Raw genomic sequence first — 13,558 nt, 5'->3', positions numbered from 1 at the left:
TGTCAGGATTTCAGCAATCAAGCATCTTTTAACCTCTATAAGGGAGTCCGAAGCTTACTAGGGTAATAAGTTTCTCTTGCTAAGTATTTTTTCTGCCTGCCCATCTACATGAGTAATTAAAAAGTGTACTTCTTTTTTATTTATTTATTAAATACGAGGGCTTTTGGCTCGTTAGAATTGAAGATGGCCAAAACCTTACAAGCCTCGGTGTTGTTTTTGTTGTAGCAGCATAAAAAATTCCTTAAACAAAAATTCCATACCAACGTGACCTAATCAGCCCTCTTTATACCGAAAGGCTTAAGTATTTTCGCACAGTTTATTTTCATTGATTAAGTTGATTCTTTTAGGATAAACCCATACTGAACCAGTTACTCATTATCAAAAGAATTCCATGCCATTCTGAAAAAGAATTCCAGGCACTGAATAAATTATCTTCTTAGACTAGAAACATTATTTCCCAAATTTCTATCTTTGACTGCAAAAGATGTCAAGAAGCTTGTAAAATACGGCACAACTCATTAGAGAAAATATCGTTGCTTTATGTTGAGGAAGAAAGAGAAGCGTTGAGGAAGAAAGGTATTTGAAGAAAGAATAAGGATGCAGAGATAGTAAGTGCAAAAAACTAAAGATGCTAACCGCTCGGAAAAACGCTTAAAAATCCGACTAAAAACTGCGATCGATTTTCGAAGGTCTTAAGACAGATTCCTGTGATAATAAAAAAGGCAGCGAGCCAGCAGTCTTAAGGTATTCAGAAACTCTAACTTGCTGATTGAGGTAAATCTACCACTGAATATACAGATATTCACAATTAGCGAGCAAAAGACAATAAAAAGTGGCACACAGCATTGCATTGACGATTAAAGCCACTCTCTAAACACGCAAAGAAGTTACCTATCCCTACAAAAGTAATTCAAACAGCTCCGTCAAAAATTGGATACACCTCTCCGTGCGGTTTGACGCCAAACGAGATTTCAGAGGTTTAAAGGTTACTTCCTATTGTATCAGACACGCCGCCTTTATTACAGTATCTTTTAAACTGATTAAAAAGCAAAACGAGTGAGTCTGAATATGACTAAAGGTCGAACCAAGTATCTGCTCTTATGCGATAAGGAGTCAGCGCACTCGCACCTCAGTAGCCACGCTGCTGTAATTTTGTGCTGGTAGAGGACTTATTTTACCTCGGAACTGGTACTGATACCGTTAAAAATGTCAGTCCTGAAATCAAATTGAGAAACTTTCTTGTTAATAGTTCGGAAATTAAACAAAAGTCGTAAAAGCTGCGAACTTGAAACTCCTCTCTAATAACCACTCCTTGTAAGTAATCGAGCTTTGACTACATAATTAGTTAAAAGAACTACTGAAATTTATTACTTCTCTTAAAAAGTTAATGAAAAGGTCCGATACTACATCCGCGCACTCACAAGAAGAACTTCTTTATAGCTTCTGTGCTCCGAACTTCCATCAAGTTTTCAAAGTTCTGGTTTCAATTTAATGAAATAATTATACAACTTAAACTTTATGAGGTACCTGACAGAAGTGCCTGAGGTGAATGTGTTGGAAACATAAGCCTTTGCACACACTTCCTGCAAAACATTCCTTGAACACATCCCGTACACACAGAATATATGGAAGTTACATCGATTCGTTTCAAGAAGCCCATGCTTCTGAGCGGCTCTTAAAACCTCGACAAATCTTTCGAAAGGATCGCTTGACTTCCTAACTGGGTAATTCATACTAAGATATATTCTCAGCCTGCAACGCACATATTTGTAATGCAGGGCGCTGCAGGTTTACATATCAAAGTCCGCGAACAAACACCTTAGGATATGTCTGTGAAAAACATGTCGCACCCTTCAAAGTACTCCTTAAGAGCTCTAAGGTTTGGCTTAGGCCACATAATTTCTCAACGTCTGCCACCACTTCTTTTATGTATTATTAATAACCACATAAATTGAAAATTGGGTATAAAATAAATTCTAAAGTAGATATAGGTATGAGAATACAAAAACAAAAAAAAATAGCAATAAAAAGCTTACAATTTGCAACTTGGAGGTAAATTGGAAGCAGAAAAGTTGTTAGTTTAACAAAAAAGTTGGAATTGGAAAAGAAAGATAGCTTGGATAGATAAATCCCGTTACAGGTGACAGTCCTCGCACTCTACTTATGAGCCACAAAATTGACGCAGCAAATTCGCAACACTGCCAAACCATCGCAATCTGGGAATGATGATTTAAAATGCGAAGCACAACGGCAGCAATAAGTTTGTTAAAGGTTGGTGCGTGCAGTTTGCGTTAGGATTTGGGAAGGGAGCAAAGGGCACCTTGACAGCGTGCGCAAAGCAGGGGTATGCCAGCAAAGTCAGCTTATAAGCATGGCGCAAAGCAACAACACGTCGACATACCTGCGACGTAGTACGAGCAAACAAAATGCGCAAAAGTCAGATAAAAAACAAAATAAATTTGGAAAATGAACAGTAAAAATAATAAGAGCTTTTTATCATACGCATAGCTGGGCATATTGCCTACTCACCTTCATCCTCGCCCATTTCACCGATTTCGCCCAATTCACCCATATCGTTGAACTCGACTATTTCCGCCTTATCGCATTGCTGTTTCACAGTTGCCAGCGCCTTCTCGAGTATGCCACCATCGCCCTCATCTCTGGAGGAGCGCTTGTTAGCATCACCGTTGCTTATAATTGAATTTGATTTCGAGTGATTTGTAAGATTGTTTGACGTCGCCGTAGCCGCCGAGGCTGCCGAAGCTGCCGAAACTGCGGAGACTGCGGATGAGGCTGAGACGGCAGAAGCTGCAGAAGCTGCGGATGCTGTCAATCTAGTTTGTTTGACGTCAACACCACCACCACCACCGCCACCGCCGGCGGCTTTTTGCTGCTCCACCAAATTGCCATTCTGCTCCCCAGCGTTCACACCAACATCACCATTGCTGGTTGCGGCTATGGCAATGAGCTCACCCTCCCCATTAGCGTCGCCAGCGTTGCCGTCTTTTGTTTTCAACTCCTGACTGGTATTGCAGCCCATTTTCTGTGTCTTTTGGGAGTCCTTTTAATGTTATCTTACTTGTTGTTGTTAGGATGCCTGTTTGGAAGTTATGGCTGTAGTAGTTGGTATATGTAGATGTTTCGTTGGCTGAAGCTGCTGAAGTACTGGCTTTGTTGCTCTTGTTTTTGTCGTTTATGTAGTTGTTGTTTTAATAGCTGCTGTTATATTTTCTTTTTCATTCAGTGCGCTGCGGTTATAACTGCGGTTTTTTGTAAGCTACGCTGCGCGTGTGTGATTTTAATTTTGAACTTCTGCTGTCAGTATTTTAATATATTTGAATTGTAAAAACTTTTTATTATTTTATTTTTAGTGGAAACTTTATTAATTAAGACGCTATAAGGTGGGCGTAATTTTTTAGTATTTAGTAAATTGTTTTAATATTATTTATTTTTAATGTTTTTGTTTTTTAACTTCCTGCCGTTTGAGCGGTTTTGTGAACTGAGTCCTTTTGACGTAATCTAAGAAACGTTAAATTTAAATGACTGCGTAGTATTCAACTTCATATATAATATTAGTAGTTGGTTATTAGTGTGTGACACTGCGGTTGAGAGCCATCACATTAACATAGCCTGCTATATTTACGCACTTCCTCTTAAAAGTTGCTTCTGAGATATATAAAAAAAATACTAATTTTAAATGTTTAACAATTCTCCTCCTCCAATTTGTTCTACACATAGAGGGATCTACAGCTTGATGCTGCATCCAAACCGCTGATGATTTTTATGAGGAGACTTTCATGGCAGAAAAACGTCCGACGGTTTACCATTGCTTGCCGAGGGGTGTGCGCTTATAGAAAACAAAATTTTCTATCATTTGGTGTTTCACGCTCTTTGAGTTTCGCGCCCGGGCGCTTCCGAAAATAGTCACACCAAAACTATTTCGGTTACATTGGCTACATAGTGTCATTTACCAGGCCAACATAACATAACGTAGCATACCATAACATAACATAAAATGGCATAGCACAACACAATATAATATAACATAATGTAAGATAACATAGCATAAGAACATAATAACACTTAACATACGAAAAAATAACATAAAATAACATAATACAACGCAACATACCATAACAAAATTAGCACAATATAAAAAATTAACATAACATAATCTATACTATAAAGGTGAATGTCTGTACGTTGTCCGCGCATCACTACGAAACGACAACACCAAATGACGTAAAAATTTTTATACATTCATATTTTCACCCAATGAAGCTTATAGGCATGTTTTTATGATGGAACTCCCTTACCACAGCCCACAGGCCGCGCCACCAATCTCATTCGTCACTAATAATAGAATATTTGCGTAAATTTAATCTAAAAAATATTAGTTTTTCCTATTTCCCACTATTTATAGCACACTCTAGACTTCATAATCCGCATAAGATGGACCCAAATGCAAAGTTCAAAAACGGTTTGAGATAGAATATTAATAAAAATAATTTTGCTTGATATTTTTCTGATTGGTTGTTTTGATTTTATTCAACGAGGCATAGCAACGGATGCCGGGTATTGTAATATAATAATATGGTTATTAATGAAAAATTATTTTCTATGAAATTATTGTTTGTAATTATTTTATATACATATCCTAAATCCCTCAAAACCACTCCAACGCGAGCGGGGCCGCGGGTTAAAGCTAGTTAAACATGATATAAGATAACATAACACAACAACATAATTTATCATAGCAGAACATAGCAATACATCACATACCATAGCATAACATAACACAACATAACAATTAAAAGAATATAACGCGACATAACATAGCACAATAAAACATAAGACCATAATTTAACATAATAGAACTATCAACATAGCATAACATACCGTAACATAACGTAAAATAACATAAAACAAAATAACATAACATAATAAAACATAATTTAAAATAACATAACATAACATAATTAAATATAATATAAGGTAACATAACATAACAACATAATTTAATATAACAGAACATAACAACACATCAACTACCATAACATAACTTAAAATAACATAACACAGCATAACATAAGAACACATTTCATATCAAAACATAACATAACACAACACAACATAACATAATAAAACATTATATAAGATAACATTGCATTAATTAAAAGAATATAACGCGACGTAACATAGCATAATAAAAAATAAAATGGGATGACATAATATAAGACCATAATTTAACATAATAGAACATAATAACTATCAACAAAGCATGGTTAATTTTTATTTTACAAGTGATTTCCTCTCCACAAGTACGTCTTCATAGGAATTCTGCACATTAATTGGTCACTGTTCCTGTCTCCTAACCAACAGAGTACTTTCTTCCCTTCTATCGATGCTGTCTAGTCAAACAATTTACGCAGAATTTTATTGGTACAAGCATCCATGGCGTATACTTTATTTCATAGAAGAGAACTTCAACTATTTTTTGTTTCGTTTTTATGCAACAGCAAACTAAATCAAAAATAATCATATATTTTTCAAAGAATATTGTTGTATTATATTTGTACTGGTGAAAGCAGACAGTTTTTATTTTTTAATCGCTAGTTATATATTCTTTCGTTGAATGTCCATATTAATATCATAGAATGGGTATAAAAACCATTTTTATTTTATCAAACCCCATTTTTTGAAAATTTAGTATTTTGAAATTTTAAAGTCGTTTAAAAAATCAATTTGATAAGAAAATCAAAAACTGGGTACGCAGCATTTGACAGTGCGACAGTGATTAAATTTTAATTTATAAACAATTCTTGGCTAAAAGCAAACCCATTTTTAAGGGGCATTCTAAAATTTGGCACATTGAAATATTGTCTCAGGTTCGCTGCTATCGGCGTTTGAATTGTTGGCCGTAAAAAAGTGTTGTCCCTTTGCGAATGCCTTCGTTTTTTGTAATTATCTTAGAAACGAAAAATTGTACAAAATCACGTTCGACATCAGAGAAATGTTCATATATGCACGGTGACGCAAAATTAATCATCAAAATTTGTTTTTGCATAACTTTTTTATTAAAAAACAGAATGATTTCGAGCGATGGAAATCTTTATTTTCACCTATAAGCCCATATTTAGACCTAAAACAAAAGTGTATCAGCGAAGAAGCAAATATTTTTTGCATTGTTTATTTATTTCAGAAATCGACGAAGTAAGAATTTGAGATTTCATCAAAATCATACCACAGCTGTCTAGTTTACAAGTGTCAAATGCGATTGACGTACGACGTCATTTGCAAAAATTATAAATCTTCGGATAACAAAATAAACGGTCGAGCTGTTCCTCCTGTTTGTGGTGTGCGTATTGTTCCACAAATTCTGCCAATAAGGTGATTCGTTTTGCGCCACCCTTGTATATTCATTCAACTGCAATTTTTTAATACTCAAATTTTTTGACAATATTTCATATAAATATTTATCTTGACTTTCTCGCTTTTTTCGCATTCTCAGACCCACTTAATCAACTAACAAGTCTCAGCACTTTCTGTTTACTATATTCGTTTTTTTTGGTTTTTTATGTTATTTTCTTCTTTTTCACAAAAGTTTTCGATTTAACGACTTTGTTTACTTTCGCTTAAACGAACCGCACAACTGTTTCACAGAATAATTTACGGTTTATTTTGATTGCAAAAGTGTAACATTTACATATCTGGTATGTAGATTTTTGCATAAAAACACCAAGGCAACCTGTGTGCTAGATTTTTTGTTTAATCAATTTTGCAAGGCACGTGCAATGCCTGGGGGACTGAGGCGGGGATTGCAATAAGAGTGCACGCATTATTTGCACAGAAAACGGGTGAGGTAATCATTTTATGTTTTTGTTTTCTATTTTTTTTTTTTTTTTAATTTTAAATTTCTATTTTCCTTTTAAACAGCACTAAAAAATTGGCGCACCTTTTTTAACACAATGTATTGTAAAATATTTTTTTCTTGCACCAAAGCTGCCGCACAACCGTTAATTTGCCTGAAACCGTTTTGTTGCTATTCAACACATTTACGTTTAAATTTTCGAATTTCGAAAAGTCGCACGTAACATTCACAAAAGACGCCAACAAAAGCGGCAAACGCGCAAAAACACCAGAGCAAAATTTTGATTTTCGTTCGCCAGGACCACCGCTTATATGGACGTCTGCTCAGCACACGCACCGCAAGGAAAATAAACGCAGTGTCTCATCAGCGAGACAACGCAGTACCAAACGGTGTACGCACACACCCCTATACATGCATGGAAATGTGTATGTAAATATGTACGTATGTATGTAGGAACGAACAAGTGTACGGGTGAGCGAACCTTTTTTGCGACGCAACCTCCAGTCCCGCAGGACCAAAAAAATATACAGACTTATATATGTACGCCTGTATTATACATCTACATATTACTGCACATACATACATATACACGTAAGTTTGTAGATTGCGCTTGTTCGAAGGACAAAGCGACGGAGAGCTAAGTGAGAGTGCAAATGTATAAAAGCACCGCCGAAATTTTCTCACAAGTAAACAAACGAAACAGAAAACAAAACAAAAAACTATACATACATACACATACGGCTATATGGTACCGTTATCACCTTTCGTGAGCGTATGCGAGCATGCGAAGAGAGATTTTACTCTCACGAAGTGCGCTTGGCACGAAGTCAATCAGTCTCATACATTCCAGCACAAAGTAAGCCTAACGAACCACGAACCATTGAGTAGAGGACTTTCGAACCAACTAAGTGTAACGGCATATGCGACCGCACCAGCACTAGCTAGCACGACCACTCGCATACACACATATTGTACATTCATACATATGTAGATGTGTACGAATTTTTCAAAATATAACTGCTAAAGCCGACAAGTGCTTCTACATGTAGCGCATACGAAATCCTTGTGCCTTGGGCGCACGAGCAATCTGCCCCTCAAACCGACACCCTCTCACTCGCCGCATAACGCCAGCTTTACTTGATGCTTTTTGTTACTGCTGAAATAAAAGCGCAAATAGGATTCAAGTAAGAAAAAAATCGAATAAAAACGTGAAGGATTCTGCATATGTAGATTGGGGCGCGAACTTTTTATTCCCAACGCATTGCTAAAGTGTTGTTACAGTGTATAAAATTACTTACTTATACATTGCTGCATTTGCAGTGCGCATATCAGTTTAAAAATGTTAGTGGAAATGGTGGTGAGGTCACTAAGTTAATAAATTGACGAAACAATGAATGAGCTCATAAAAACCCAGCCACATAAAGTAGCCACGCCGCCGATCCTCTTTTGGTTTGGCTCTTCTGAAGGTTTTCGAATGGATATAGGGATGGCCGCTAATGAAATCGGACGAAAATTGACACGGTTGCAAGTTCCCGGTCATCACTACTTACAGACCGTAAGATTACACCCATAGAGGTGCATGAAAAGTCCAGCACAGAGGAAGGCTAAACAGTTTATATTTCCTTTTAGAGAAACATCAAGCAGGCTTTTAACTCTGCATGGAGAAGTCTTACGAGCTCTCACTGTACACTATATGGCACATTGTGACCTTGGTTGCCATTTCTGGAAATAAGGATTTGTAGAATCAAGCAACGAGCTGGGTAATAAAACAGCAGAGCACATCCTCTCCGAATATCGAACTCTTGCAAAACGAAGACGTACTCACCAGGTGGGGCGACTCTCAATCACTTGGAAATATAGAACAAAAAGCGCGAGCTAGTGCTCTATTTCATTACAGACTAGCGGACAAGCGCAACAATATAGACCACATCAGAGGTCGCGGTGCACTCCTTCTTCTTCTTAATTGGTGCGGTAACCACTTACGTGATTTCGTCCGAGTTTAACAAAGCGCGCCAGTCCACACCAAGAGAAACCAAGTCCTTCTTCAACTGATCTTTCCAACGTAGAGGAGGCCTTCCTCTTCCTCTACTATCAAAAGCTGGTACAGATTGAATACTTTTAGAGCCAGAGCATTTGTATCCATTCGGACGACATGACCCACCAACGTAGCCGCTGGATCTTTATTCGCGGCGCTATGTTCAGGTCGGTGCAGCCGAATGGTTTGGTGCGTGACTACCATTCGGAAATCACAGAGAGAACGCAGGTTCGAATCTCGGTGAAACACCAAAATTAAGAAAAAGATTTTTCTAAAGCGGTCGCCCCTCGGCAGGCAATGGCAAACCTCCGAGTGTATTTCTGCCATGAAAAAGCTCCTCATAAAATTAACTGCCGTTCGGAGTCGGCTTAAAACTGTAGGTCCCTCTTCCCTTTGTGGAACAACATCAAGACGCGCATCACAAATAGGAGGAGGAGCTCGGCCAAACACCCAAAAAGGATGTACGCGCCAATTATATATATGTATATATGCCCAGGTCGGCGTAAAGCTTATACAGTTTATCGTTCCAGCGCGTGCGATATTCGCTGCCACCAACATGCAAAGTCCAAAAATCTTCCGCAAAATCTTTTTCTCGAATGGCAGTATGGCCCAATAACTCTCTTTGGAAGTCTTAGATTTTTTTGCAAAATAACTACCACACGAGAAGTGCCCACCTGCAAAAGCGCTTAAGGGAAGAGATGAATGGAAAAGATAGAGTATCATTCACTTTTGTAGGTTAGAGGTTGTCCTCCTTCAATTTTGCCGTAACCAGTGTAACTGGTCTTTACAGCCATACCTCTTCCCTATTTCATTCTCACAAGAACGAAATGAAAAGGAGTCATCAGTGCGCGAGGTGGAGCTACTTGATATGTTAAATTGTAAACAGTTCCTTCCATTATGCTCTAATACGTCACCCAGTTGAGCTACCTAGCCATATTTGTGAACGAGAAGAACTTTTACGGGAATGCTATTAAGCAAGCAACAAAATATTTGATTATCTCAGTCCAGGAATTTTTTTAGTTCACATATTTTGTAGCAGAAAAAAGAATCCCAAATCAAAGTAAGAAACTTCAACCCGCTCAATTTAACCTATTCTTACCAATGTCACTCTTTATATAGATATATTTGATACTTTTATTCTTGTATGGAACATAAGACCCCATTCTTTAACATAATCGTTTCTAACATCCTTTTTATGTTCTATGTTTCAAATCATGCCCTTGTTATCATGTAAAAGTTTGTCAACTGTATTAGGTTCCACTTTTTATTCTTACTAGTTGAGTTTAAGGCGGGCAGGTTATTTGTCTACCGCAGCCGAGTCTGATTGCTGGGGCTGCCAGCTGAGCCATCAGATAGATTTTGCTTTCCTCAGTTCGTTTGTAGGTTATACCGCGTAATCTCAGTCGTCAGAGCCTCTTTTGTCTATGCAGGATGCACAAGCAGGTGAAGTTGGCAGTTGAAAAGTTGTATTTTGCGTAAGTCTCTCTTATTGGCAACATTCTTACCAAAAACCTTATCAAATATTACTTTGTAGCAATGATATTCAACTAAATTTGATTGAAGAAATGGAAAAAGTGACCTTACATTTATTTCGAAGCTACATTAACACCATGATGCAAGAGCGCAAAAGACCGCTGGGGCGTCACTGGTAGCGTTAGAATTTTTAATGACTCAATCCACTATAGGTAACGTTATTCTGGCAATAGTGCCGTGAATGTTAGCCTCGAGTTCATTCAAAGCAGGTAGCTTATGAGGACAAACTAGGAACTTGCCGTAGACTCAGAAAAGCTGGTCGAGGCACGTCAAATCGCAGTATAGCGGGGTCCAACTGGTGAGACCTCGTCATGAAATGATCCAGTCAGCACAATTTCGAGCACTGCGTTATTTGTATAGCACACAGTTCAAGCTTATCGATACTGTCTAACTTTGGCCAAAATCTGGATCTCGGATCTTTTTGTTTACAAAAACAAAACAAAGTTTCTATAATATTTTTTAATAACTTTCACAGGTTTAGCAAGCGTGAAAAGTTACGTGAAGAAATAGCACACCTTACTGCGTGCTCTGACAACAGCTGGATTTTATTGGTAGCCTTGACAGCTGCTGAGGAATAACACAGCTGCAAAACTATCATGGCTATCTACTCCTCTTACCTATTCAAAGGCTTCGTGACGTGATACAGTGGTTAGTTTCATTTACTTCAACATCATTTCTGGCATATACCTACATATGTAAATACATACCTCGACTGTATTGAAGAGGATCTAAGGACTCAAGGTTCCTTCCACTTCGAAACTAGTCTGGCATGCGAATAAATTTGCAGATCTTACGAAAAAACGTTCCTTAAGCAATTATTTAGACTTCTATGCGATATTAATTCTCGGCCTCAATTTTTTTTTATGAATTTAGAAATTATATTGCAATTTTTTCAGGAACTACAGACTGTACCTCACATGATGAAGGTAATAGTATCACAAATAATGCCCTAAAATAGGACTAATAAGTCTATGAATCATCCTTATAATTCTTTGAAAGACAACGAAAAGATCCGTAACAGCATCACTCCTAGAGTATATTAAGACCCAATTTGAAAGGGAAATAATAAAAAGAACCTAACATTACTTTGTACGGCAGCCGCTGTTTCTGTAATAGAAAAAGGCTTAGAAAGTTGTGGATTTTTCGTTTCGATTTGCTTGACGGAGTTCTTTTCCTCGATTTAATGTAGTACAGATAGCTGATGGTTAATGAAAACCATCAAGTCTTAAGAGTGTGCTGGCATTATGACGAACTCTGAGGCTGATTCTTCAACGGCGAAGAGAGTTCAGAAGATGTGGCCAGCATCAGGGGGATATTACATCAGTTTGCTTACTACAAAATTGAAAAAATTAACACTTCGTTGCCATCTGAACAGCAAGAAGAGCGTAAGAATACATGTAAAATGCCTGCTCATTTCCTCACAATTCTACTGTCAAATCTTTTATCAAGTGGCAGCTAAAGTTACTCACAAAAGTTTTGCTTCGGAGGACCAAATTTTTTAATCTATCATCATTTAGTTCTTCTTCTTTTACGTCAAATACGTCACAAATATAACATCTTAAAAGCATTAAACGAATGTTTGGTTTGCCTCATTTTCTGATAAAATTATCGACAAAGGTTCCTTTCTTAAAGCTTCTCAAAGCCTTTGCGCTCTAAGTAAAGCAGTACGAATATCTTTTTTCTTTTCGAAAATACTACTAATAATATTTCTCCTTCGCAGATTGATGAATCGCTATCAAAATTTTCCTTGCGGTATCCCGGTACTTATTTCACTGCTATGCTAGAATGAAGATTTTCAGCGGCTCGTTCAAGTCTTACAAATGTCGAAGTGATCATAAAGATCGACGGTTTATAAGATTTTATATCATCTTCTAATGTCTGGAGGTTTCCGATAATCAAAGAAATTGTCTATTCCTTATAGAAACGCTGCAAATTAAGAAATCTCTTTCTCCATAATCCCGATTAAAGGGAAACTTCGTCAAATATATTAGGCTCATAGTTACTATTGAGTAAAGTCCTCTCTCGATGAGCTGAATGAGGTTTCCGACGACATAAAAATAGCGCAGTGAATAAAGATGCAGCGGCTACATTGGCTGCGTTATATCGTCCGAATGGATACAAACGCTCCGGCTCTGAAAGTACTTGATGCGGTACCACCTGGTGGTAGCAGCGGAATAGGATGTATTCCTCTGCGTTAGAAAGATCAGATGGAAAAGGACTTGACTTGACTTGGCCTCACTTGGTGTTTCCAGCTGGCGCCAGTTAGCACGGGAAAGAAACGTGTTGTTAAACTCGGCCAAAACCGCGTAAGCGATTATCGCACCAATCCAGAAGCAGAAGAAGAGCTACTCAAACAATATTGATGCAGTTTTTTTCGAGTTAAGTTGTTGCAAAAAAGTGAATAACTAAAGGAACTAGCCCCGGCACCTCGGAAATGCAATAACGGCAACCCGAAAATCCCAAGATCATAAAAATCTAAAAAATTACCATCGCTAGTTCTTATCATTCAGCCACGAAACTTTTGGTTGTTATTTTTCCCAGTTTCTTACTTCTCCACTTTAACACCAACTGAATGAAAGAATCCCAAAGCCAATAGAGAGTTAGTGGCCTCTAAATCGAGAGCGCATTTACAGATTGTCAACTTAAAAATCTTCATTTTAACTTGACTTCCAGATCCACTTAAAGCTCCTCGCCACATTTTCTCATTCATTGGGTCCAAAAATAGAGTTATGAAAAACACGTATTCCAGAAGTGTTCTGCCTGTACAGCTCTTTATACCTTCTCATTTATGCATTGGGTAATTGGATAGATTGAAAAAGTAGAGTGACTAAAAAAAGACTGCACAATTGAAAATTTGCAAGCAAAGCAAAGAAAACTGAAATACCCTGGAACATAGCAATTGCCAAAAATAAATAAGTACGACTAAATGGAGAAAAATGAGGCAACATAAGTAAAAGATGAGGAAGCAGGCACAGTAGAGAAGGCAAAAGACAACAAGTCTGCTGCTTAAATTAAGGAGAAGAATCTTGCAAACTGTCTGCAAATACTTACGCCTGACTGACTGGATGTGTGAGTGCAGAAAATGGTGACTGGATGACTTGCGGGCTGCTTGGCAAAAT

General features: G+C 37.5%; 1 protein-coding gene across 1 annotated transcript in view; it reads right to left on the bottom strand.

The window, feature by feature from the left end:
• The window catches only part of LOC129245935 (homeotic protein ocelliless-like), an 84,653-nt gene extending 81,181 nt beyond the window's left edge, over positions 1 to 3,472 (bottom strand). Inside the window, exon 1 of the mRNA XM_054884382.1 lies at positions 2,530 to 3,472. Within this exon, the coding sequence (XP_054740357.1) occupies positions 2,530 to 3,040 (511 nt within the window). The 5' untranslated portion in view covers positions 3,041 to 3,472. The remainder of the gene's footprint in view (positions 1 to 2,529) is intronic.
• Between the last annotated feature and the right edge of the window lie 10,086 nt (positions 3,473 to 13,558).

This window comes from Anastrepha obliqua, chromosome 4 (genome assembly GCF_027943255.1).
Source record: "Anastrepha obliqua isolate idAnaObli1 chromosome 4, idAnaObli1_1.0, whole genome shotgun sequence".
NCBI lineage: Eukaryota > Metazoa > Arthropoda > Insecta > Diptera > Tephritidae > Anastrepha > Anastrepha obliqua.
Note: the sequence above shows the minus strand (reverse complement) of the source record. Positions and strands in the feature narration are given on the sequence as shown.